Source organism: Aedes albopictus, chromosome 3 (genome assembly GCF_035046485.1).
Source record: "Aedes albopictus strain Foshan chromosome 3, AalbF5, whole genome shotgun sequence".
In the NCBI taxonomy this organism is placed as follows: Eukaryota; Metazoa; Arthropoda; class Insecta; order Diptera; family Culicidae; genus Aedes; species Aedes albopictus.
In genome coordinates this window covers 214,733,115-214,760,908 of record NC_085138.1, presented here as the reverse complement: position 1 = coordinate 214,760,908, position 27,794 = coordinate 214,733,115, and the positions used below count along the sequence as shown (strand labels likewise).

At 44.3% G+C, this 27,794-nt stretch overlaps 1 protein-coding gene across 19 annotated transcripts in view; it reads right to left on the bottom strand.

Moving 5' to 3' along the window:
- The window catches only part of LOC109405099 (unconventional myosin-XVIIIa), a 1,227,991-nt gene that overhangs the window by 426,836 nt on the left and 773,361 nt on the right, over window positions 1-27,794 (bottom strand). The window contains exon 1 of one of the 19 annotated variants that reach the window (XM_062861184.1): window positions 23,038-27,197. The exons of the other annotated variants lie outside the window; for them this stretch is intronic. Within the exon in view, the coding sequence (XP_062717168.1) occupies window positions 23,038-24,036 (999 nt within the window). The 5' untranslated portion in view covers window positions 24,037-27,197. Of the gene's footprint in view, window positions 1-23,037; window positions 27,198-27,794 lie in introns of those variants that run through there. 19 annotated transcript variants of the gene reach the window in all.

Genomic DNA, 27,794 nt, shown 5'->3' with positions numbered 1-27,794 from the left:
TACGATATCGAGAAGGCATTCGCTCAAAAGCAATCCTGCTTGGGTGTTTTCTTAGATATCGAGGGTGCCTTTGACAACGTGCCTTTCGATGCCATATTGGAAGCCGCACGGGGTCATGGTATATCTCCAATGATTTCCAATTGGATTCACCAAATGCTCAAAAACCGACATCTCTTCTCGACATTGCGTCAAGCGGCGATTAGGAAATTGAGTGTTTGTGGATGCCCCCAAGGGGGAGTCTTATCACCACTTTTATGGAATCTCGTAGCAGATACGCTATTGAGGCAACTCAATAATAGCGGTTTTCCTACTTATGGTTTTGCCGACGACTACCTAACATTGTTAGTCGGTATGTGCATCAGCACCCTTTTCGACCTGATGCAAAACGCTCTTCAGGTAGTTGAGGGTTGGTGTCGCCAATATGGCCTTTCGGTTAATCCGAGTAAAACATCTATTGTTCTTTTCACGGAAAAGCGAAACCGTAATGGTGTTCGAACTTTACGTCTCTTTGATTCTGAAATCAATGTGACTGAACAGGTAAAGTACGTTGGAGTCATTCTTGATTCCAAGCTTTCCTGGACACCTCATGTTGAGTTCAGAATCAAGAAAGCTTGTATGGCCTTCGGGCAATGCCGGCGAACCTTTGGTACAACTTGGGGTCTAAAACCCAAGTATATCAAATGGATCTACACAACTGTTGTTCGGCCAATATTGGCCTATGGATGTCTTGTGTGGTGGCAAAAGGGCGAAGTGAGAACGGTCCAGTCAAAGTTAGGCCATCTCCAAAGGATGTGCTTAATGGCGATGTCTGGAGCGTTCTCTTCAACTCCCACGGCAGCGCTCGAAGTTCTCTTTGACGTTGTCCCACTACACATTCATCTCAAACAAGAAGCACTTTCTTGCACTTACCGTCTATGGGTACTCGGTTTACTAGAGGAAACTCCTGTGAACCGTAGTTCAACACACACCTCGTTGTTTCCACTTTTGGTGAATTGGGACAAAGTTGTCCTTGCTCCAAGTGATCTTACAATTGCTTGTAATTTTCCATATAGGACATTTTCCACGAAATTCCCTTCCCGGGAAGAGTGGACATCTGGTTATCTGGAGAGAAGTATTTCAGGCGGCATCGTATGTTACACTGATGGCTCCCTTCTAGAAGGTCGAGCAGGTGCTGGTGTTTATTCTCGTGAGCTAAGGCTGTATCAGTCTTATTCACTTGGCAGACACTGCACCGTTTTTCAGGCCGAAATCTTTGCTCTTATGTGCGGAGTGCAATCAGCACTTCAGCAGCACGTAATGGGCAAAGTAATATACTTCTGTTCAGATAGCCAGGCTGCTATTAAAGCACTTGCTTCGGCCAACTCCAGGTCGAAGATAGTTATCGCTTGTCGAACTCAAATTGAGGAGCTGAATTCAGCAAACGCTGTTCACCTTGTATGGGTACCTGGCCATTCTTCCATCGCTGGAAATGAATTGGCTGATGAGTTAGCTCGCACTGGAGCATCACATGACTTCATTGGCCCTGAGCCAGCTATTCCGGTATCCAAGTGTTGGGTGAAGCTTCAGATTGACACCTGGGCTGCCACTCAGCACAAACAATACTGGAATAGTTTGGAGTCATGTCGTCAAACAAAATTGTATTGTACTGAGCCATCTCTAGGGGTGGCAAAGTATCTAACAAATCTGTCAAAGCAGAATTGCAGCATGCTGGTCAAAGCATTGACTGGCCACTGCCGACTCAGTTATCACATGGCGAATATTCAGCAAGCTGATTCATTTGCATGTGATAGCTGTGAATCCGATTATGGAACTTCGTATCATTTAATATGTAACTGTCCAGCTTTTGCGCAATTGCGTTTCCGAGTACTCGGGAAACACTTATTTAGTGAAACTGACTTCAGAAACCTGAATCTTCAGGACGTTCTGTTGTTCTTGACCCGCTGTGGTAAAGAGCTATAGGCTCTCTTTACGCTTTATGCATTATCACAGTGCCCTTCTCAGGGCGCTGTTCGCACCCATTGTGGCACGCTTATGCGTTATTACAGTGTCCTTTTCAGGACGCTATGTGAACCCATTGTGGTACGCTTTTGCGAGTATGACGATCCTATTCCCTTACCTGTCCTTTCCCATCTCCTATCCTTTTTCCTTCCCTTCTCCGTCAGGTAAATGATGAATAGGCTCGTGTTCATGGCGATGGCACAAATTTCCCAAATGGAGGAGAACGTGCCTCTAGAGCCGACCTACTGATACCTGATACCTGAACATGTCAGGGAACGCCTGTATCGCCGTTTTCAGCACTACATTGGGTATTCCATCCGGGCCAGGAGCTTTCTTCACCTTCAGACCCTTCGCAACTATTATTAGCTCTTCGTTGGAGATCCGTGAACCTCTGGATTCATCTTCTTTGTCCTCATATGGCGTAGGCGGCCACAGCGTTGGATCATGGTGCGGAAAAAGGCCTTCCACGATCGTCTTCAACTTTTCCGGGCACATTTCAGCGGGGGTCGCCGGGCCCTTCAACTTTGCCACCACGATTCGATAGGCGTTACCCCATGGGTTGGCATCAGCTTCTTGGCACAGTTCGCGCGAGCTTCGCGAAACACGAGTCTTCGTTCTTCTCTCTCGACATCAGTTCTTGCCCTCTGAACACTTCTTCTGGCTCTGAGACATGAATTGAATTGGTAAGTCTGCTACCCCACTCCACGGCCCAGGCGTTGAAGTCACCTCCGATGATAACCGGCTTTCGTCCAACCAGCGCGTCGGTGAGTGCATCCAACATCCTGTTGTACTCTTCGTCCGTCCACCTTGGAGGTGCATAACAACTGCACACGAAGATTCCGTTGATTTTAGCAATTATGAAACCGTCATGTGAGCATTCGATCACTTCTTGGATAGGGAATCTACCCATGACTTGAATTGCCGCTATCTTAGCTCTAGCGGCCACCCAGTTGCCGTTCTCGGGGGGAACCCGATACGGCTCCGCAATAATCGCAACATCACACTTTGACTCTATTGTCGACTGCCACAACAGTTGCTGTGCGGTGTCGCAATGATTCAGATTTATTTGAATTATCTGCATCATTGTTGGCCTGTCCTCGCCTTTTTGTAGGCCGGGCACTTGAAGCCTCCAGTCGGATGATCATTGCCGTCCTCCGGCTTGCACAGCATGCACCTGGGTTGCTTCGTGCAGTCCCGAGCAACGTGTCCGTTTCCACCGCATCTCCAGCACCGTTCGGACCTGTCCGGACCCTTGCAGTTCCTCGAGTGGTGACCAAACTCCGTGCACCTGTAACATCTCTCCATTTGCTTGGTCAAACGGGGAGCCAGTCGCAGCGAGCACACCGCCCATCCAACTTTGACCTTGTCATTCACCACCAGCTTGTTGGCACCATCCGCCGGCAATCGGATTGTCGCCGTCTGGGTGCCTCCATACGACTTCCTTATCCGAATCACCATCGGCCCTTCGACGTTGCCCTGCGCAGTCAGTGCGCGCTTCAGATCTTCTTCGGTAGTGACCTCGTCCAGATCCTTGATTTCAACCACCGTCTCCTGTGATAAGGCTCTCACGTTGGCCTCGCTGCCCAGGGATTTGGCAACAAGCTCCCTGAACGCCGAGCTCTTAATCATCGGATCTTTCTTGAGCTCGAACAGCATCTCTCCTTTTTGGGTGCGTCTGGTCTTCACCACGTTTTCGCCCAGCTCCTTCAACTCCGGGTCCTCCTTCAATTTACTAAGGAGAGCAGCGTACGTCGTCTTGTCGTTCGCCTCGACGATCAATGCGTCGCCCTTTTTCCTCTCCCTTGGGCGCCGGTGCTTTTCTTTCTTCTTCTGTTCCTTCTTCCTTTCTTCTTTCTCCTTTCACTTCTTCTTCTTCTTCGCCTGCTGGTTCTCGACAGTGCGCCATCCATCATCACTCCGATTGCTGGCACGCTCCTGTTCGCTTCTCTGTTTCTTCGGGACTTCCTCCTCGCCTGGCGTGTCCCGGCCCCTTTTCTCTGAGCGAGTATTCCGGTGGCTCTTCGGCGTCTCCATGCTTTCAACCGTTTCTCGTTCCGTTGCTTCCATCAGAGACTTCTCGGCTGTTTCCACTCTCAGCTTGAGCGCCTTTTGCTCGCGTTCGGCGGCTATAACAGCAGATTTGATGTTTACCACCAGCTGCTTAATTTTCAGGTGCACGTTGTGTTTGTCCTTCACAAACTCGTACAGTTCGTTCACCTTCTTCCTCACCTCACCCAGACCCGACTCCTGTACAACACTGCTCTTCGAGGTCAGTGTGAACACTCGTTGGTTCGGAGTCCCGAGCTCCCGTTGGCTCCCTTGGGGTTCGCTCCGTATCGCGCTGCTACTCGTTCTTGCAGCTGTTTCCAGCGGCGTCACTGGTGATCGCTGCACCACTCCACTTCTTCTGAACGCGTCCGCGTTCTCTCCAACTACTTCGGTATAGTTTGATGTCTCCATTCTATTGGGTCCCCCCTCCGCACCGCTATCACCATCCGTTGTATCTAGTCGCTTTTGTGATCTCTTGGTTGTCTATGAAACAGGGAGGCCAAGCGAGGGTTGAACACGTTCCTTCATGGGGTCCGTGTCCAGAGCCAGATCAGCGTAAGTCGGGAATGTTCCATCCGAGCCTAGTACCCATCAACGTGATGGACAGATGATGAACGTATCCGGAGGCCTGCCAAGGTTTTACCGGGACGGAGGCAATCGTGCCATTAGCCCACTCGCCGTTTCAAGTTGGTGTCACCCTACTTTACTCAGGGAGCAGAATAGCCCGAATGTCAGCCCATCGTCGCCATCCAATCCATAATCCGTAGTCCGGTGTCGTTAGCGTTTACCAGTATGCCATAATCAGGATGTTACTGGCATCGATCCTGATGTGCCGGTTGGCACTCCAGGTGTTTGGGCTAAGGCACTTTGGAAGCGGTACCAGGTCGCTTGCACGGAGTTGCTTGCGGATGTGTGGCTTTTTATAGGGAACCAACAGAGCCCACTGTTGGAACCCCACCACATCCTAGGCATCCTCTGCTTGAGCTGTCTGGAAACCAGAAGCCCGGTCACTCCCCGAAGGAAGAGCCAAAGGTGGTAATCCACACGGGTGTGTGAACGGTTTTCGCTTAGGAAATATTCCCAAGCTTCCACCCGACTCGCAGAAGGGGCGGTTCGTCAAGCCCCTGGACTCCTGTCCCTGCTACCCCTTGTGTGTGTGTGTGTGTGTGTGTGTGTGTGTGTGTGTGTGTGTGTGTGTGTGTGTGTGTGTGTGTGTGTGTGTGTGTGTGTGTGTGTGTGTGTGTGTGTGTGTGTGTGTGTGTGTGTGTGTGTGTGTGTGTGTGTGTGTGTGTGTGTGTGTGTGTGTGTGTGTGTGTGTGTGTGTGTGTGTGTGTGTGTGTGTGTGTGTGTGTGTGTGTGTGTGTGTGTGTGTGTGTGTGTGTGTGTGTGTGTGTGTGTGTGTGTGTGTGTGTGTGTGTGTGTGTGTGTGTGTGTGTGTGTGTGTGTGTGTGTGTGTGTGTGTGTGTGTGTGTGTGTGTGTGTGTGTGTGTGTGTGTGTGTGTGTGTGTGTGTGTGTGTGTGTGTGTGTGTGTGTGTGTGTGTGTGTGTGTGTGTGTGTGTGTATGCGTGTATGTTTGTGTGTATGTGTGCGTTACAAAAAAAGTCACGCACGTTTCTCAGCCGTCTGTCAACCGATTTGAGTTCTCTTGGAAGCAAATGAAAACTACTACATCCTAGTAGAACGCTATTGAATTTTTTTTCGATTGGACGTTTGGTTACCGAGATATCTCTCGAAGAGTACTTATGAGTCATACATCTAAACTTTTTAAGATTTTTGACCAAGTGTATCATAATAAATATTTTGGCCGTTTGTCGATCGATTTGGGTTCTCTTGGCACCAAATGAAAGCTACAGCATCCTCGTAGATCGCCCAGAAATTTTATTTTGATTGGACATTTGGTTACAGAGATATCTTTCGAAGAGTACTTAGGATTTATACAGCTAAACCTTTTGAGATTTTTGACCAAGTGTATCATAATAAATATTCTGGCCGTCTGTCAACCGATTTCGGTTATCCTGGCACCAAATGAAAGCTACAACATTCTATTAGAACCCTATACAATTTTATTAGGATTGGACATTTGGTTACCGAGATATCTTTCATAGAGTACTTGGGAGTAAGGTTAACTTTTTGAGAGATTTTTGACCAAGGGTACCATAATAAATATCTCAGCTGTCTGTCAACCGATTTGGGTTCTCTAAGCACCAAATGAAAGCTACAATATCCTTGTATAAGGCCCTGAAATTTTATTTCGATTCGACATTTGATCACCGACGAACCGACGTGACAGCTAGAACAAATAAATTCAAATTTGTTGTCCGCGACGCCATGATGAAAAATAGCCGAACACTATCGCCACCTCTATAACGGCTCGCGATGATTTGATAGCTCGACACCGAACCCCCGTGTGTTCATATAGGAAACGTTTCGCGTCTGCGCTGATTTGACAGAAGCGATCGCTCGCTTCGGTGGTCGACCGTTAAATTTGGGGGGGGGGGGGACACTTTTGAATCGCCACTGTCACGTCGGTTCGTCGGTGATTTGATTACGGAGATATCTTACAAAGAGTATTTCAATAAATTCTTTTTTAATTATTAATCGATTCACTTACTTGTTATCTTGCATTAGTTTTTGACCAGTCTATGGGAAATTATTTTTCAATAAATAATGCTGACAAAGTGTATTGTTATATATCTATTTTAATGATATTTATCGGTGAACGAATAAAACAATATCGTTTTTTGCGTGACGTTTCGGCCTAATCACTTCTCAGCCATCTTCAGACGCAATTTGATCGCCGCAGCTGATGCTACCTCCTATCCAGCTGGGAGATCACGTACGTGAACCATTTTGACACTTGTTTATTTACACGCCGACGGTTTATTTACACGCCGACGGTGGGACGAACTCGAAGACCACACACCGATAGACAGAAACAGCTTCACGACTGCAGTTAAGCTAGTGTTGGGATCCACGTTTTTCGTACACAATGGAGTCTTTTACAAGCAAACCTTCGGGGTTCCGATGGGTTCCCCACTGTCGCCGGTCGTCGCGAGCCTTGTCATGGAACGACTAGAACAGGAGAGCATGAGAACGTTAGAGGAGAAACAATTATCGATAAAAGTGTATCGTCGCTACGTAGATGACTGCTTCTGCATTGCGAAGGAGGCTCATATAAACACGATTGTGGATGTCTTCAATGAGTTTCACGACAAGTTGAAATTCACAGTTGAACTAGAAGAAAATGAAAAACTAAAGTTCCTGGATATGACTCTGCAGAGGACAAACGGGAGGATCACAAAGATATGGACACCCAAACAAACGAATGGAAGATATTTAGATTTCAATTCGGAAAGCCCCTTCCAACATAAGAAGAACACGGCGATCGCGCTTATAGACCGAGCGATCAAACTAACAGATGCCGCGGAGAGACCAAAAGCGATAGCAACAGTGAAACAAATTCTGCTAAAAACCATTACCCAAAATGGTTTATCGCCAAGTTGCTGAAAAACAGAACCCATCAACATTACAACACCATACAAGGGGAGGAAACCGGAAGAAGGGAAACAAAGTTCGTATCCACACCCTACATACCATGCCTCAGTGAAAAACTCTCAAAATTCCCAACAAACACAACATCACACTAGCACACAAACCACGCGACAAAATCAAAAACACTGTTTTCAGTCGGTTGAAGGACTCAATTCCAACCATGAAAACCAAAAATGTTGTGTATGCCGTACCATGCGGTGCTGAGGACGGAAAGGTGTACGTAGGACAAACGGGTAGAATGCTTAAAACAAGGATCAACGAACACCAAAACAACATTAGAAAGAAGGAAGCAAAGACTAACCCAACACCACCTGGAGGAAGGACACAACTTTGATTTCGCCAATACGGAAATACTGGAAAGGATCGACAACCAGGCAAGCAGAACCATTGCAGAGGCCTTCCACATTAAGTTACTTGGCGACGACAGAACTGTTAATATGCCCCGAGAATGTGGAGGAATCGACTCGGCGTACAACGGTCTAGTGGGTAAAATCCGATCGCTATCAACACAAACGAACAGACCAACCCGAGTGACGCAACCGAACCGAATGACACAACCGAACCAACACGAGAATGGATAGATGTGTAAGAAAGGGGGGTTTAGTAATAAAGCCACACTGGTGGCAGGAACATCGATTTGCATAAGTGGGTGAAGAAAATTGTAAGACTAAATTTTAAAATGTAACGAATTTTCAAAATATATTTTAGATCTGATGATGGCTGAATGACAGTAGGCCTAAACGTCATAAATCGTGTTTCAGTGTGTTTATAATCACCGAAAAATATCAACAATTTCCAAATATAAAACTCGACGGTGACCAAAACCCTTAAGAACTCCTCAAGAAACTCCTCCTGGGATTCGTCCGAGAATTCCTAAAGCAATTCTCCAAAAACTTCTCCAGAAATTCCACCTGAAATTCATCTGGGAATTCATCGTTCTGGAGTTTCTCTGTGATTTCTTTCTGAATTGCTCCGTGAATTCCTTTAGAAATTCCTTCAGGAATTCGTCCAGAAATTGCTCCGGGAATCCTTCCAGAAATTCCTTCGAAAATTCCTCCTGGAATCCCTCCGGGATTTCCTCCAGAAATTCCTCAGGGAATTCTTCTACGAATTTATCTAGTAATTACTTCTAAAATTACTCCGGAAATTCCTCCAAAAATTTCTTCTGGAATTCCTCAAAAAACTCCTCCGGGAATCCCTCCAAACATTTTTCTGGGGATAGCTCCAGAAATTTTTCCGGGAATTCGTTCTAGTACTACTCCGGGACTTCCTTCTAAAATTTATCCGAAAATACCTACTGGAATTCCTCCGAGCATTCCTTTTGGATTTCCACCGGGCATTCCTTTTGGATTTCCACCGAGAATTCCATCTGGATTTCCTCCAAAAAATCATCTGGAATTTCTCCGAGAATTCTTTTTTGATTTTATTTGAAAATTCCTTCTGGACTTCCTTCAAGAATTAATCTGGGAATTCTGAATGGAATTTACCCGAGATTTCCTCCGGGCGTTCCTCCTGACAATTCTTCGGAAATGGGCCCAGGGAATTCTTCCATAAATTTCTTCGGGAATTCCTTTTGGATTTCCTCCAAAATATCCTCCGAGAATTCTTTTAAAAAATCCTCCTTCACAAATTTCCACGGCAATTCCTCTAAAAATTCCTTCGAGAGTTTTCTACTGGAATTCCTTCATGATTTTTTTACGGGAATTCCTCCAGCAATTGAGATTTTTGCAGTAACTCCTTCAAGGATTCTTAAAGGAACTCCTTCAGGAATTCTTCCAGGAACTCCTTCACGGATATTTCAGGGAACTCCATCATGGATTCCTCCAATAAGTCCTTCAGGGATTCCTCCAATAAGTCCTTCAGGGATTCCTCCGGGAACTCCTTCAGGGATTCCTCCGGGAACTCCTTCAGGGATTTCTCCGGGAACTCCTTCAGGTATTTCTCCGGGAACTCCTTCAGGGATTCCTGCGGGAACTACTTCGGAATTTCTGGAGGAATTCACCATGGATTTTCTTGAGGAATTCGAGAAGTAACTCTCGGAGGAATTCCCGGAGAAATTTCAGAATTAAGAAATTCAAGAGGAAATTCTGTAGATTTTTTTGGATAAATTCAAAACGAATTCCTCGAGGAATTCCCGTAGGAAATCGTAGAGGAATCACAGTAGGAAATCCTTGAGGAATTGCTGGAGCAATTCTCGAAGGAATTTTGGAAGGATTCTTGGAGGAATTTGAGAAGGAGTTTTTGGAAATATGCAACCCCCTTCCAACACCCACCCCCCTCCACCCTCAAACTTTGAATGTTATGAAACATATATTTTGAAAGAATTCCAGGAGGAATTTCTGACGGAATTCCCGGGGAAATTCTCAGAATCGAAGAGGAATTCTCGAAGGAATTTATGGAAGCAAGCAACCCTCATAACATCTATTGAAAACACTGCACATACTCTGCAACGGTTTGATAACAGCATAGTTGGTTCTAGAGTAATTCAAACTTAAAAATGAGTGCGATCGTAGGCTACGGTTTTGGAGGAATCGCTGGAGGATGTTCTGGAGGGATCCCTGGAGGAATTCTAAGAGGAATCCCTAGAGAAATTCCTAGAGGAATCCCTGGAGGAATTCCTGGAGGAATCGCTGGAGGAATTCTTGGAGGAATCCCTGGAGGAATCCATGGAGGAATCCCTGGAGGAATTCTTGGAGGAATCCCTGGAGGAATTCCTGGAGGAATCCCTGGAGGACTTCCTGGAGGAATCCCTGGGGGAATTACTGGAGGAACCCCTGCCCAGCCATCACGCGATCGCAAATGCTGTTGAATAGGATGGTAAAGTGGAGGAAATATGCGTACTGTAGCATTTTATTCTACATCATATACGACTTCGTGTTGGCTCGGTGGAGGAACTTCTGGAGGAACTTCTGGAGGAATCCCTGAAGGAAGTCCTGGAGGAATCCCTGGAGGAACTCCTGGAGGAATCTCTGGAGGAACTCCTGGAGAAATCCCTGGAGGAACTCCTGGAGGAACTCCTGGAGGAACTCCTGGAGGAACTCCTGGAGGAATCCCTGGAGGAACTCCTGGAGGAGTCCCTGGAGGAACTAATGGAGGAACTCCTGGAGGAATCCCTGGTGGAATCCCTGGAGGAACTCCTGGAGGAATCCCTGGAGGAACTCCTGGAGGAATCCCTGGAGGAACTCCTGGAGGAATCCCTGGAGGTAACTCCTGGAGGAACTTCTGGAGGTAACTCCTGGAGGAACTCCTGGAGGAAACTCCTGGAGGAACTCTTGGAGGAAACTCCTGGAGGAACTCCTGGAGGAAACTTCTGGAGGAACTCCTGGAGGAAACTCCTGGAGGAACACCTGGAGGAAACTTCTGGAGGAACTCCTGGAGGAAACTCCTGGAGGAACTCCTAAAGGAAACTCTTGGAGGAACTCCTGGAGGAACTCCTGGAGGAACTCCTGGAGGAACTCCTGGAGGAACTCCTGGAGGAACTCCTGGAGGAACTCCTGGAGGAACTCCTGGAGGAACTCCTAGAGGAACTCCTGGAGGGATCCCTGGAAGAACTCCTGGAGGAATCCCTGGAGGAATCTCTGGAGGAACTCCTGGAGGAATCCCCGAAGGAACTCCTGGAAGAATCCCTAGAGGAACTCCTGGAGGAATCCCTGGAGGAATTCCTGGAGGAATTCCTGGAGGAATCACTGCCCAGCCATCACGTGATCGCAAATGCTGTTGAATAGGATGGTAAAGTGGAGGCGATATGCGTACTGTAGCATCCTATTCTATATCATATACGACTTCGTGTTGGCTAGGTGGAGAAACTTTTGGAGGAATCCCTGCAGGAATCCCTGGAGGAACTCCTGGAGGAATCCCTGGAGGAGCTCCTGTAGGAATCTCTGGAGGAACTCCTGGAGGAATTCCTGGAGGAACTCCTGGAGGAATCTCTGGAGGAACTCCTGGAGGAATCCCTGAAGGAACTCCTGGAGGAATCTCTGGAGGAATTCCTGGAGGAATCCCTGGAGGAACTCCTGGAGGAATCCCTGGAGGAACTCCTGGAGGAATCCCTGGAGGAACTCCTGGAGGAATCCCTGGAGGAACTCCTGGAGGAATCCATGAAGGAACTCCTGGAGGAATCCCTGGAGGAACTCCTGGAGGAATATCTGGAGGAACTCCTGGAAGAATCCCTGGAGGAACTCCTGGAGGAATCCCTGGAGGAACTCCTGGAGGAACTCCTGGAGGAACTCCTGGAGGAACTCCTGGAGGAACTCCTGGAGGAATCCCTGGAGGAATCCCTGGAGAAATTTCTGCAGGAATCCTCAATCGAATTCTGAAAGAAATCCCCGTAGGATCTCCTGGAGCAATCGTAAACGGAATACATAATTGAAGGAATCATTGATGGAAATCTTGGAGAAAATCTTGGAGAGAACCCCGAATTATTTGAGGAAACCCCGAAGGAATTCGTAAAAAAAACCTGACGAAATTCCTGGGGAAGTTCCCTAGAAGATTCCTCAAAGAATTACCGAAAGAATTCCAAGAGGAATCCTCAAGAGAATTCCTGGAGAAATCCGCGAAATATCTTGAGGAATTCCAGAAAGTATCGCCGGGGAAATATCTGAAGGAATCTCCGAAACACCTTCCACAAATGTATATTTATTGCAGCAAGCCACAACTGCTCCAACTGCTGCATTCCGATGCATTTCATTGCAATATGTCATTGCATTGGACCGAGATTTTGTTCGCAATCACATCTTGGCTATCAAGGCTAGTTCCGAGAACCGACTTTCATGCTCGGCCACCCCCAGCATAATCCACATAAAATCAGCTGCCTGCAAAGATGTCTCGACGAAAAGCTTTAGCTGTCCGAAAGCCCAACCTTCTGACGCCCGTTCCGTACCGGTAAAATGAAAATCGATTGGAATTAATCGAAAAACCAGATCAAGAAAGTGTTCAACTGGTATCATTCCGTACTTAAATTGGGGACGACGAAGGTTGATGAGCCGGGAAACACTCTTTCTTCCTACGGGGTTTCTTATGGGAGTATGAGTGAAAAAAAAGCAAAAAATCTTCCCTCCTTCACTTTCTCACAGAAAACCGCAAACAAAATCATCACCTTCGTAGTCCCCAATTGCAACGAAATCTACTGCTGTTGCAGCTTGCTGTTGCTGTTGCTGCCGGCCGTCTGGATCAAAACAAACCAGCGATCAGATGTTTTGATTCGAACTCTTTTTCTACGTCCATTCTCTCACGCACACATGTTCACAGTTTCGTGTGACGTTTAAAATGGCTGCGTTCTTGTACGTAGATACCGGTTTTGGAGCTTACCGAGTGGGGTACTAAAGTTGATCCTGGATTTAAAAAAATCTGGATTAAATCTCGTGTATTACCTCGTGGAGCTTACAGTCATTAGTAAAGAATTGAATTGAAGTCCCTCTCAAAACTTCACGTTTCACCAAGCTTCGTCCGTTTCAACTTGCCCCGGTGTATGGTAACGGTCGAGTTTTGGACCCCTAGAGGACATTAGTTTGAATTTAAGTCAAAATCAAACAGATTCAGATGGACACCCGGTGTTGAAACCCGTTTGAAACTATTCTCGAAGAATCTGCCACTTGAATAAGATGGATCACATCCTAATTACTTGATTAACAAAGGCTGATTAGACGAACTTTGCGAATTTAATGCGCTAGAATGATAAACGTTTTTGTTTACATCTGTAAGTTTCCTCAGCACGGCAATCTCTTTTTGTAAACATGTTGCGACACTCGCATGGATGACCAGATTGATAAAATTTAATTTCAAGGCAAATAATGATATTTCCAGTGAGGCAATGATTGCTACCCCTGTAGAGCAATCTAATTTAGCGAATGATTCTAAAATTTTGCGTCATCTCTTCCTTAAATCTGTGTAAGTTGTGATAGTACGACCCAGGGAGTCCAAATTATATTGGTTACCCTAGGTTCCTTATTTTAAACAAGCGTCATTTTTCTGCGTGTAGTTTGCGTGTAGCCAGGGCTTCCATTTTTCGACAGTCCTTTATTGCACGCTCGCGTCAGAATACCCATTTTTTCATTGCTATCTCTGTCGCTCTTCAAGAGGCTCCATTTAAAAAAAAAAACCATTTATGAGTTAGGCCGCCCAACTTGAAAATGGGTATTTTTAAATGGAGCCTCTTGAAGAGCGACAGAGATAGCAATGAAAAAATGGGCATTCTGACGGGAGCGTGTGGGGATGTGGATTTACTTTGAAGATGAATTTCAAGGGAATATGCTTGGGAATCGCCGTTCAATGCCAAGGGGCGTTCCCATGCAATCTAGTGAAATTATAAGACTTCTAAGCTAATGCATTTAGGGGTCTCACACAAATGAGGTCACGCTTTTAGGGGGGAGGGGAGGTTTTGCAGAACGTGACGACCCTTACAAAAAATATTGAGGTCCCATACAAAAAGTGTGACATAAGGGGAAGGGGGGGGGGTTAAAAAATGTCGATTTTTGCGTGACATAATTTGTGTATCACCCCTTATTACTTTGAACAACCTTTAAAAATGATTAGCAATTGATTAGCAATTGTATATGTATGGTCCGAAGTACTTGTCAAATAGACGACTGACTAAAACTGACGCTTACCTGACCTTATGTTGAACAGTAAACCATTTCTGAATTTAGTCTAACCATTTCATCTTTTATATGTCTGGGACCAAATATTTCCGACGAATGCTATTGAAAATTATTGTTAATAATTTGCAAGATTCAGTCATATTAGGGGGATTCACTTAAGGGCGGACGGGACGGTCGAGGAAATATCCGCCATTGCTCTGTATCTTCTAAGATGGTAATCTCAGATTCTACTTCATATAATGGAACAAAAATCTATCATTGTATATGCTCACTTGCAGTGCATATGCTGATTGTTTTTCAGCCTCATCTGTGCGATAGAAATCGAGATTACCATCTTCAAAATCGCGAGGAAAATTGTTAGAAAGAGAGGGAAGATAGGAAAAATAACACAGCGTCCCGATTCACCTTAACAACGTAAGCTGATTATAAACTGATTAAACGTCGCGATCACCAAGGCAATCTTTGATTATTTTATTCGCAAAATTATGAAACATTTCAATTGAGTAGCAAATCATGGCTTATGCTAGGTATCGACCTCAAACGGAATCGCTCAAGTAATTTCCGTTCAGTGCATTGTTTTTCCTTGACCAAAATGGTCAAGAAATTTAACACAGCAAGCTCCATTTGATTTCACGTTTCTTTTCAGCTCCGTACTGGGGTCAAGCAAAATCAAACGCTTGCTCATTTCTTGAGCGATTCTTTGCCTGAATTTTCCACGCATCGAGATAGGCCAAGAAATTTCTTGCGATCTGCGTACTACCCATTACGCAGCAATTTAATCTGTTTAGTGAGTGCCCCTATTATTTTATTTTATGCAATCTGTTGCGTGCAATTTCAAAATGGTAAAAAACCCTGATTTTCTTCTAGGTTCTATTCTCGTTTCAGAGAGCGAGTAATGGCTCTTAAGCCTAGACACTAAAGCCAGGACACATGGAATAAATACCTCTGCCCCATCACAGGAAAAAAGACGCCAACTGTAAAGCCACTCCCTACGATTTTATATTCAAACTCCATTCCCCTAAAATACAACGGTCGGTACGGTTGTCCCCGTTTTTTCCTTAAATAAATTCAAAAAGATTTGTCAAGCATGTTATTCATAAGTGGATAATCTGATTGCCTCAAATGTTTGAATTACAGGGGATGGCCAAAATGTTTGGGATAGGCAACTTGTTGATTCTGGCAACACGCCACCAACTAGAAATAAAACAAAAATTTCATTACGTAATTTGTTAAACACCCATCACACAAACACATATGTATCCACACATTTGTTCAGAGAAAAGTAGACTGTTGTACCAAACAGACGCGCGTTAATTTCGCTCCTCCGAAAAACCGAAACTCGTTCGATACAGTCCATTCCCGCGAATATCGAGGACATTTTGTGGTCCGCCGATCCGGATTGTTTCGGTTTTTTGATCAATTGCTCCGATAGCAGTTGAATTCGCGAAAAAGTGAATTGAAACACGCACCCGTCGCGCAGTGAGGGCTCACAAGTAGCCCGGAGAAAAGTGACGCCATTGCTGGTGGCGAGCAAACGGCTGCCTCGGGTCAAGTGTTTTTCGTTTTTGAACGTACTAGCGCTGATGCTTGCAGCGTTTTCGTTGAAAAGTGCCTCTGGGAAGGTCGATTTCCCATGGATTAAGTGCTTTTTCGAGAAATTCGTTCGATTTGATCCGTGTAGTGAAACGATCACAACGTGTACGCGCATGCTCTTGTGCTTTGTGTGAAAGCAAAACAAAATGGCCACTACCAGTGCAAATTGAAGATGCTATAGTGTTTTTCGCAATCGCGATCTGCTTCCCTCGAGTGGAGCACAAGTGCTGGGGGTTTGAGGGCGATATTCAGTGAAGTGTGAAAGAACCGCATTGTCGGTGAGAGAATGAATAAGCACGATGAGCATGACACGTACACCAATCGTGACGAGAAGTGGAAAAAATAAAGACGACGGCAAAGAACCCGTCGGTACGGAGAAGACCACTGGCGGCGAAGGTCCCGTCGATGGAAACGTTACGCCGGTGAAGGGAAACAGCCAGAACAGCGAACTAGTGTCGATCAGTGAACAAAAGAAAAACAAGAAAAATAAAGAAGCAAAAAAGAAGATGGCCGCTGAATACAAAGTGCTGAAAAATCAAATGATTGCATTGAACAGAAAATTAGTGCGAGTGAAAACGGCGATGGAAGCTGACACCGACGACCCCAATCAAAGCCTGGACTGCAAACAGTTTTTGCAGCTTCAGCTAAAGATTGTGGAGAGCGTGAACGATGACTACAACCCACACCAACAACGAGCTCACGGCCCCGACATCAGCGATGAGGATCGTGACGAGCTGGAAACGCTTTGCATCGAGTTCGAGCAGCTTTACGGTGAGTTGTATATTGTCCTAACTAAATTGTTGGAATCGTCCTCGCAAAAGGACGCGCAGTCGGTTCAGCTACCCGTTTCGTCCCCCGTGAACGTGTCGCAGTTGCCTCCATTAAAGGTGCCGTTGCCTACGTTTGATGGATCGTACGAGAACTGGTACGCATTCAAGTCGATGTTCGAGACCATCATGTCCCGCTACAGTTCGGAGTCGCCTGCAATAAAACTCTACCACCTCCGAAATTCGTTAGTAGGCAAGGCTGCGGGAATCATTGACCAGGAAATGATAAATAACAACGACTACGACGCAGCTTGGGCCACGCTGACAGAACGCTTTGAAGATCGCCGGCTGATAATTGATAAGCACATCGATGCCCTATTCGATTTGCCGAAGCTCACCAACGAAGACGCAATTGGGATGAGGAAACTTCTGGATACGTGCACGAGAAACGTCGACGCTTTGAAAAATCTAGGTCTGCCTGTTGATGGACTGGGGGAAACAATGCTGGTCAACCACATCGCTTTGAAGCTCGACAGCGAGACCCGCAAGGCGTGGGAACTGGATCAAGTTTCAACGACTCTACCCAGCTATGATGAAACTTTGGATTTCCTACGCGAAAGGTGTCGCGTGCTTGAAAAGATTCGACCTCTCAGCAAACCACCTGTGAAACCTCCTTCGAAACTCCAGCTTCGTAGATCCGCAGCGTCCCAGGTCCGGACGAGTTCTTTGGTCACCACGACGGATACTTGCCCGCAATGTTCCGAGAGTCATGAGTTGTGGAAATGCGACACCTTCAAAAAGGCTGGCATCGCTGATCGGTATGACACACTCCGCCGGGTCGGCGCCTGCTTCAATTGTTTGCAGAAGGGGCATCGCACGACTGACTGTTCGTCCAAGCATTCGTGTAAAAAATGCAACAAACGTCACCATACTACGTTGCATCCAGCTGACAGCCACCAAAGGAAGCCAGAAGATTGTACGTCCGAAGGTTCGCAGCGCGGTCCGCAGCCAAAGCCCGAGAAGAAAACGACACCACCACCACCAGCACAAGCAGCTGCAGAATCCGTCGGTACAGAGGTGCAAGCCGCGCTCTGTACTCATCCAAAGGGAACAGGAAAGCAAGTTCTACTTTCAACAGCTGTAGTTCTTGTTTACGGAAGAGCTGATGTCTACCCTAGCAGAATCTTATTGGATTCGGGTTCCCATTCCAATTTTGTCTCGGAACACTTCGCAACTCTGCTTTCGTTGAAAAAGGAACCGGCCAACGTTACGATCTCTGGACTGAACGACATCAATACAACTGTTCGGTTGAAGATTCATACGAAGATCAAATCTCGTATAAGCGATTTCACGGCGTGCCTTGAATTCTTCATAGTACCCAGAATAACAGGATACGATCTCTGGACTGAACGACATCAATACAACTGTTCGGTTGAAGATTCATACGAAGATCAAATCTCGTATAAGCGATTTCACGGCGTGCCTTGAATTCTTCATAGTACCCAGAATAACAGGAAATTTGCCCCTGTCGAAAGTGAGCTGCAACGACATCCAGCTCGCAGATCCGAACTTCAACATTCCTGACAGGGTGGACATGCTCCTTGGTGCTGAGGTATTTTTCGAGATGTTGAAGTCAGGTCGTATGCGGATCCCGAACACCAATGCCGTTCTACAGGGCATCCAGTTCGGTTGGGTGTTAAGCGGACCGATTCCCAGCAAGGTGTCGGAGAAGCAACAATCTTTTTTCATCACCGCTGAAGATAACCTCAACGAAATTGTATGGAATTTCTGGCAAATCGAATCATGTTGCGAACCCGAAGAGAAACTTGTAGCGTCGGATGCGGTTTGCATCGACCATTTCCGTGAAACACACAGCCGTGCCGCTGAAGGCAGGTACGTGGTTCGCCTGCCATTCAACGATGTGAAGGACCAACTAGGTGATTCGAAGGCTATGGCAGAGAAACGTTTTCTTGCCCTAGAGAAACGACTGGATAAGACTCCAGAAGTTAAAACGCAGTATATTTCCTTTTTGAGACACTTGGCCACATGACGCTGAACGAGGAGACAGAAATCGACGAGCTCCATTCGGCGTATTACCTACCACATCATTACGTTTTGAAACCCAGCAGCACAACAACTCGGCTTCGTGTTGTGTTCGATGGCTCGGCGCAGAGCGACACTGGAGTCAGCATTAACCAAACCCAAATGGTCGGTCCATCGGTGCAGAATGACCTCATATGTTGAACTTCCGATCGCATAAATTCACATTCGCTGCCGACATCCCAAAAATGTATCGGCAGGTCGAGGTCCACAAAGACGATGTCCGTTACCAAAGGATACTCTGGCGGGAAAGTCGGGATCAACCAATCCGAATGTTGAACTTCCGATCGCATAAATTCGCATTCGCTGCCGACATCCCAAAAATGTATCGGCAGGTCGAGGTCCACAAAGACGATGTCCGTTACCAAAGGATACTCTGGCGGGAAAGTCGGGATCAACCAATCCGAATCTACGAATATCGAACCGTAACCTACGGCCTTGCATCATCCCCGTTCTTGGCGACAATGACACTTCGGCAACTTGCCGAGGACGAGAAGGAACAATACCCGCTTGCTGCCGAGGCGGTCATTAAATCTTTCTACATTGACGACGCACTCACAGGAGCAAGCTCTCTGGACGAAGCGATTGCACTCAAGGATCAAATCATAGGACTACTGGAACAGGGAGGCTTCAAGGCGCACAAATTCTGTTCAAATTCGGAAGAATTGCTGTCTACTGTTCCTGAAGATCAACGAGAGACCTGCGTAGACATAACCGATCCCACCGTAAATGCGATAATGAAAACGTTGGGCGTCTCGTGGAATCCCAAGGAAGACAGATTCACGTTCGTCGTGCCAGGAAATCCGAGTCGCGAGGCTCAATTGACGAAACGATTGTTTCTGAGTCAGATTGCTCGAATTTTCGATCCGTTAGGATTCGTAGGACCCGCAATCACCGCAGCAAAACTCATCTTGCGGGAACTCTGGAGTTTGAACTTGGACTGGGACCAACCGGTTCCTTGTGAACTGGCGAAGCTGTGGATGGACTATCGTGATCAACTACACAGCTTGAACAACGTGAAGATCGAACGGTGGATCCTTAGTGATGGAGCTTGCGCACGCGAGCTCTGCGGATTCGCTGATGCGTCAGACATGGCATATGGCGCCTGTCTGTATGCTCGGACGCAATGCAACGATGGAACAGCGAAGATGATTCTCACGAAGTCACGAATTCTACCACGAAAGAAGAACAAGTAGAAGGAAATTACAACTCCGAAGGCCGAACTATTAGCAGCGTTGTTGCTCTCGCAGCTTACAGCAAAGGTACTAGCAGCCATCGACATCGATTTCAGTTCTGTTAGACTGTGGTCAGATTCGCAAATAGTTCTCTGTTGGCTGCAGAAGGCTCCGGATGTACTGACGGTCTTCGTCGGAAACCGAGTTAGGCAGATCCAGCACTTGACCGCTGGTTATACTTGGCAGTACATTCCTTCGAGGGAAAACCCTGCGGATCTGATTTCCCGCGGCGTAGCACCATCGGAATTGGAAGGACGAAGGCTCTGGTGGAATGGGCCTCCAAGCTTCCAGAACGCGCAGCCGCTTATCGACCAGCCACCACCACTTTCGGAAGAAGAGGTTCCGGAAATGAGAAAGACCGTTCTCGTTTCTGCTACCGAACACTCGAGATTACCGTTATTTGATCGGGTCAGTCGGTATATGATCATACAGCGAGCAATGGCATATGTGATTCGATTCTGCGATTACATCAGAAGCGGTCGACAGCAGTTGACCAAGGGGCTACCGACAGCATCCGAAATCAAGCGAGCATCAACTTTGATTACGCGCTTAGTGCAAGCTGAAGTATTCTTCCAGGAGCTACACGCAATACGGTCCGGAAATGACTTCAAGCTGCCGTTTCAGAACATGAATCCGTTTATCGACCCAAGCGACGGAGTTCTACGTGTTGGCGGACGCTTGAGGAACGCGGCCATACCGTACGAGCATCGCCATCAAGCAGTCCTTCCAGATAAACATCCGCTAACAATCAACTTGATCCGGCACTTGCATCGTACTAACTTCCATCTTGGTCAACGAAGCCTGCTTGGAGTCGTCCGGCAACAATACTGGCCACTGAAGGCAAAGAACATCATCCGAAGCATAGTACATCACTGCATACCGTGTTTCCGGATGAGACCCAAGAAATCCACGCAGCTAATGGGAGATCTTCCGGATTACCGTGTCAAGCCGTCCCCCTTATTCTCGCATACCGGGTTGGACTTTGCGGGACCATTCAACCTTCGATCAAGCGCAATCTCTAGACATCCGACAACCACGAAGGGATACGTATGCGTATTCGTTTGCATGGCCACGCGTGCTCTGCACCTTGAGGCTGTGTCGGATTTGAGTTCGGACTCTTTCATGGGCGCACTTCAGCGATTTGTCAGTCGCCGAGGCCTGGTGCAGAAGCTGTATTCAGACAACGCAACTAATTTCGAAGGCGCCAACAACCATATGTGTCGCTTAGCTGAACTGTTTCACGACGAGCAGCACATCCGTGCTGTTAACGAATACTGCGCACCAAGAGGAATTGAATGGTCATTTATTCCTCCTCGGAGCCCGCATTTCGGAGGAATCTGGGAGGCGGGAGTTAAATCAGTGAAATCGCATCTGAAGCTAGTTCTCGCTGAACATCGTCTGACGTTTGAGGCTCTGTCAACCGTCCTCGCACAGGTGGAAGCAATTTTGAACTCCCGTCCTCTCACACCGGCTTCCGACGACCCCAATGATTTGAACGCCATTACGCCAGCACATTTCATAATTGGGAGAGAATTCCAAGCCATACCGGAACCTTCATACGCCAGTATTCCGCAAGGCAGGTTGTCGCGTTTGCAATTCATCCAGGATTTGAAGCAGAAGTTTTGGAGAGTGTGGATGAACGAATATCTGCACGAACTTCAGAAACGCCAACGAGATTTGAAGGTCACCGAATTCAAGGTTGGAGCCATGGTAGTCATCATTGACGAGAACGCACCACCGTTGAAGTGGGCTCTGGCCCGCATCATTGAGCTGCATCCGGGCAAGGACGGGAACACACGCGTGGTGAGCTTGCAAACCAAGAACGGCACTACCAAGCGAGCCGTGAAGAAGATCTGCTTGCTACCACTAGACGACGAGAAGGACGACCAGAAGTTGGAATCTTGAAATTTCCAATTTCAACGCCCCGGAAGATGTTGATTCTGGCAACACGCCACCAACTAGAAATAAAACAAAAATTTCATTACGTAATTTGTTAAACACCCAAAAAACCGAAACTCGTTCGATACAGTCCATTCCCGCGAATATCGAGGACACAACTTTTTTTTTTCTCTCACAAAAAAGTTCAACATGCTATAACTTTTCAAAGAGTGCATTAAAAAATCTGAAATTTTGACTGTTTGTCAACCTATTATATGTGCATTATTGGTACAAGTTTGGGCTCGATTGATTAATCTTTCGCAAAGTTAGAACCGTTCGGGTAAAACACTATTTTTTGACAACTCATTTTTGAGCTGTCATATCTCGGAAACCAGTGAACCGAATTGAATGAAATTTTGAACGTACACTAACAATATAAAAATGCTTCATAAACTATTAACACATAGATACTTTTTGAACGTTGAAAAAAGTTATCATGGATTGACACTTTTTGGATTTTTCTCGAAAAAATGTATTTTTTTTAAGTCAATGTCAATAAATTTTAATGTTGATGTCCAAAGATTTTCCACTTTTGTTCTCAAGTTATCTTTAATCTGATACATTGGAGCCTATTTAGATTAAAAGAAGAACACATTTAGTAATTTTTGTGTGGTATTGTAAATTTGACTTATTTTCCCCTATATGGGTAAAAATTTCAACCCGGTATAACCTAATTCGCCGTGAGAAAATATTACATTTTATTACAATGTATTGACTAAATATATATTGTTTTTTTTTTATATATTTCTTTGTATTTGTGAATTTTAACTTATTGCTAATTCTTCACACATATGTTGATGAACGTTAAAAAAAAAAATCATTAAATTCGGTTCACTGGTTTCCGAGATATGACAGCTCAAAAATGAGATGTCTAAAACATAGTGTTTTACTCGAACGGTTCTAACATCACGAAAAATTATTCAATCGAGCCCAAATTTGTACCAATAATGCACATATAGCAGGTTGATAAACAGTCAAAATTTGAGATTTTTTGATGTATATACAAAAAGTTACAGCATGCTGATTTTTTTGTGGGAGAAAAAAAGTTGCCTATCCCAAACATTTTGGCCACCCCCTGTATCTCCCCACATTGGTCTACACAGTGGGCCTGGTCATTTTAATATTTGTGCCACATTTTTGATATACTACATATATTAATACAAACAAGAAAATAATCCAAATCCAAATGTCTGCAACCAAATATTTACCTTTGTTTTTCCAGTTGTTGGAATACAATTCATTATTAGCACATGATAATTGTTTGGATGCAACTTGTAGGCGGAATCCTTCGTAGGTGATCTTACTAAACTAGACAATAAATCCGAATTCAGTTTTTGGTTCATTAAAATTTTTATCTCTTTGCTATAAAAATCTATATTTAACGAAGAATACAAAGCAAAACTGTAGTTTTTGAAGTACGGTGGTAATTGCATTGCAATAATTGCGGATGGCGATGTTATTCCTAATGTGTTTTGAAATAATGACGGCGGATAATTATGAGTGATATTACTTGCGTCGTCTTTTGTTTTTATAATTATTTTCTTGTCGTGAAAATTTAGAGGCATAGTGCCAAAATGGAGGTTTTCTTGCAACACATTATTAATATCAGTATTTTTTCTTACTGTTAATTTTACTGTCTTTGCCGGTCCGTCATTTTTTGTTTTATTCACATGACCCTTTTTTTTAGAGCTTGTTTTGATTTTCGTATTATCAATGAAATTGAACAAATTCAATTTCGTCGTGTCCTTATTTTTTGTGAGAATCGATCGTTTCGATGGTACTGCATTGTTTGATGCGTTTTCCTTTTTATCATTTTTCAAATTATAATTCGCACGAAATGTTGTTTCCATCGGTAGTGTTTGATCACTTTGCCCGTCCTTATTTTCACGAGTGTTTGACTTAATATAACTTTTCCATGACAATTTTGGAACAGTTCCGTTTACATTTTGTTCAAATTTAGCAATGCTTGCACTAATGCTCGATGCCTTCTTGTTCGTTGAAATAGTTTTCAGAACATCTTCTTTTACGGTTTCTTTTCTCTGCAATGTTACCAGCTTAGCAGTTTTTGTCAACGATATTTTTGATTTGGTACCGGTGTTTACATGGGAACAAATTTGAGTTCCTAATAAAGGATTGGTACAGCTCATTTTATTTTGCTGATCACTATCTTTTTTGGCCAGCACAACTTTAGAATTCATGGGATGCATGTTTATATTGACGCAGGTTTCGAAATCACAGACAACACAAGATCAGTCACGTGTATCCTAAAATGTCTTTCAAGTAGCTATATATTTCACATAATTCGTATCTAAATCAACATCATTAGTTAGCAGGAAACAATAAAAATTAGTTTTTTTTTTAATTTAATAATGCACTTGATAATAAACACCAGATTTCCTTAAGTTCTAATTAAAAGATAAATCTCCTCGTGTTTCATGTGGACGTAACGACAGTGATCGATTTTTCTTTATCGATTTTCTCTTCTGTTAATAACTCAGCTGGGACTAAATTATCGAGCACAATATTACTAAAGTAATGGCATCAACACAATTTACCGCACATTGCTTGATCTTGGTGTCAACATACGAGTTATTTTTAACGCTATGCAACGTCTACGCATGTGAAACTTCTGCGCATACTCAACAACAATTTTTTGTTCTAACGAAATCATATACCGCTTATAAGCGAATGAATACGAGAGTTCGAATAAAATGAATTAACAGTGACTACTGTGCATGTAGGGAAATATGAAATACACTGCGTACGTGCACTCCGGTAGCAATAATACAAAATGGATTTTTTTTTCTTATTTTATATGCGAAGCAAACTATACTTTGCCGAAAAAAAAATCTATTCTCAATAAAATTTTTGGTAAATTTCGAGCACCTAAAAACTTCAGAATCTGAAAAACAATGTTGCAAGCTCCAAATAAAATAACACTTTTAAATGACGTTGAGGCCTAGGTTGAGGCCGTTGAAAAATATATATACAAACAGCCATTCCATAGAAAAACGATAAAGTGCTATTCCGATTGTCGTGAAACTTGATAGGTTCGTTGTTCTTCAAAAATAATTAGATCCTTATTTTTTTCCTTCGACATTAGGGTGACCAATTTTCAGATAGGGTGGTCCTAAAAATCAAGGTTTTTTAAAACTAAAATTTTTCGAAAAATCATTACTTTTGAACCAGTTGACCAATTTTAAACTTCTTTTTTTTATTTCCAAGCTATTGAATTGTAGTTATTAGGAAAAAAAAAAAATACGATGAAGGGACCAAATTGTGTTTAGGTGTAAAAAATATACTATTATTTTAGTTTTTTCACGTTTTTATAATGTCGGGACCAAAGGGGTACCCTTGTTTTATATTTTTATCCGAAAATTCAGGAAATTTGGCGAAACATATAATAATCAGAGATACATGTTCTTTAGTTGGGGGTTTAATAGTTGAGTGAATTTTTAGTTGGGCCTCCGTTAGTTGAGCTGTCAGCCAACGAAAAAGTACCTGGATGTCATAATTCAATGTCATACTGAAAATGACAACCAATGTGTAGTTCCAAGGGGCGAGCAAATAAGTTTTTGATTCCTTAAACTTTACCGATAATCGAGAAGAATTTCTATTTCATATTTAAAAAAAAACAATACAATCACTTTGCCAGGGTCATAAGGACTGTATCGGTCAATATGAGTACATCTTTGAGGCTCTGTACATATTAAAAAGACTAAGTATTATTTTGACAACTGCTATGTGTTTATGTGTTACTAGCATTGTAATAAAAGATAACCTTCATTAAAAGTTTTTTTTTCTTCAAGTGGAACAATGTGAGTGTTTCCGCATGAGAAGCGAAAATCGATTGTGACAAAGTACTGCAATGAAAAATGATTATCGCTAAGAAAATTAGCAAAAGTCGGAGGTGTTAGGGTTTTTGCTGTTCAAAATGTTTCAAACGATTCGGTATGCATAACACATTGATAGACTCACCCGGATGCAATAGAAAACCAGGTGTGTCCAAGTCAAATTTGGACAGCAAAATTTGCAAAATCTTCAAAGGAAAAAAGGAGGTATTTATCATAGATTGCGCAAAAAAGTGCGGAACGACTATTGGTATGATTCAGTGCGCCAAGGAGCGTAATTCCCTGAAGACCTACCCAAAACAGAAATGTCCAAAGAATTCAAATTCTGGTGGATTATGTGAAAACTCGGGCTTGGAAACAGTACGACGATGTGTTGAGCAAAAATTACATGTGCCTAATCATGGATGATGAAACGTATGTCAAATTTGACAACAAGGCATTTCCAGGGGCAGTTTTTCACTGTGAAGCGTCGCTCTAATGTTCCGAATTCGGAGAAATCGTTTTTTTTTGCGAAAAACTTGGGAAAATGTGTTGGTTTGGCAAGCAATTTGTCAAAGTAAGTGGTATGAAATCGTCACCATTCTTCACCGTCCCATGAATGAACGTCGAAATATACCGGAAGGAATGTCTCCAGAAACCAATTCTGCCACTCATCTGGAAGCACAGAGGTCCTACATTATTTTGGTCAGATTTGGCATCTTGCAACCATGCGCGTGACACCTTTGACTGGTATGAAGAAAGCAATGTTCAATTTGTGGAAAAGGCGATGAATCCTTCAAATTGCCCGCAAATAAGGCCCATTAAGAAGAATTTTAATTTGATAAAAGAGAAACTACGGCAAAAGAATAGAGGAGCAGAGGACGTAATCAAATTTAGGAAAAACTGGGTCAAACCAAGCAAAACCATCGACGGAACGGTTGTCCAAAACCTTATGAAGAACACCAAGAAGAAGGTGCGAGAGCTGGCAAGATCAACGAAAAATTAAATATAAAATGATACCATGGGCTTTTCTGATGGTCAATAAACAATGTAATTGAATTTAATTTTTCAAAATAAATAAAACATTTGCAGATACAGCAATTTTCAGGTGTACTCATAATTAACAATGCAGTCCTTATATGTCTCCTCTGGCTCCAAAGGGTTAAGTTGAGTAATCTCCGAAAAACATCCTCAACAACATTGGGGACTACATCAATACTGTAGGAATTGAGCAAAAATTATAAAAAATCGGGAAAGCCAAAAACATCCCAAAAACTAGCTTTTCGGGGGCAATCACGCTTTGGCACGCAGAAAGTTGAATCGCGTCAGCACTGATATAGGGCGCTGCATTGTTTTGATTTTGTATGGGATTGTGATGTTTCTTGGCCTTGTTGTTTACAAAATTTCTGTAAGAGTGATAGAGAAGGAATGAATTCCATGCAGTTCCCTATGAACTTGTCCACGGTGACGTCACACGCCAACGAACGGCAAGATGTGAAACGATAACTGCGGGCCTTGTTGACAAAAATCACTGCTCGCATCTTGCATCCGGCAAGATCCGGTGAACATCCAGTGAACTTTCGGTCACTGGATGTTCATGATTGTGTCATTAAATGAATTTTTATGTAAACAGTGCCCGCATTTGTAGAAGAAAAGAAGAATCAACTCGGGAAAAAAGAAAAGCGTGGATAAGTCCATGGACTTATCCACGGTTTTCTTTTTTTCCCGAGTTGATTCTTCCTTTCTTCTGCAAATGCGGGCACTGTTTACTTAAAATGAAACATTCATGAACATCCAGTGACCGAAAGTTCACTGGATGTTCACCGGATCTTGCCGGATGCAAGATGCGAGCAGCGATTTTTGTCAACAAGGCCCGCAGTTACCGTTTTACATCTTGCCGTTCGTTGGCGTGTGACGTCACCGTGGACAAGTTCATTGATGGCCAACACGCTTGTTTGTTGACATCCGCGATAGAGGTAGCCAAGGCAAACTACAAGGGCAAAGCTACTACGTTCGGTACAATTTCACGCCACAGCGTGATTGCCCCCGAAAAACTAGTTGATGTCGCGTATCCCCTACGTTGTGGTTCTTTTTCGGGTTTCACCACTCCGCCGCTTACTCGGGGCTTCAATTTA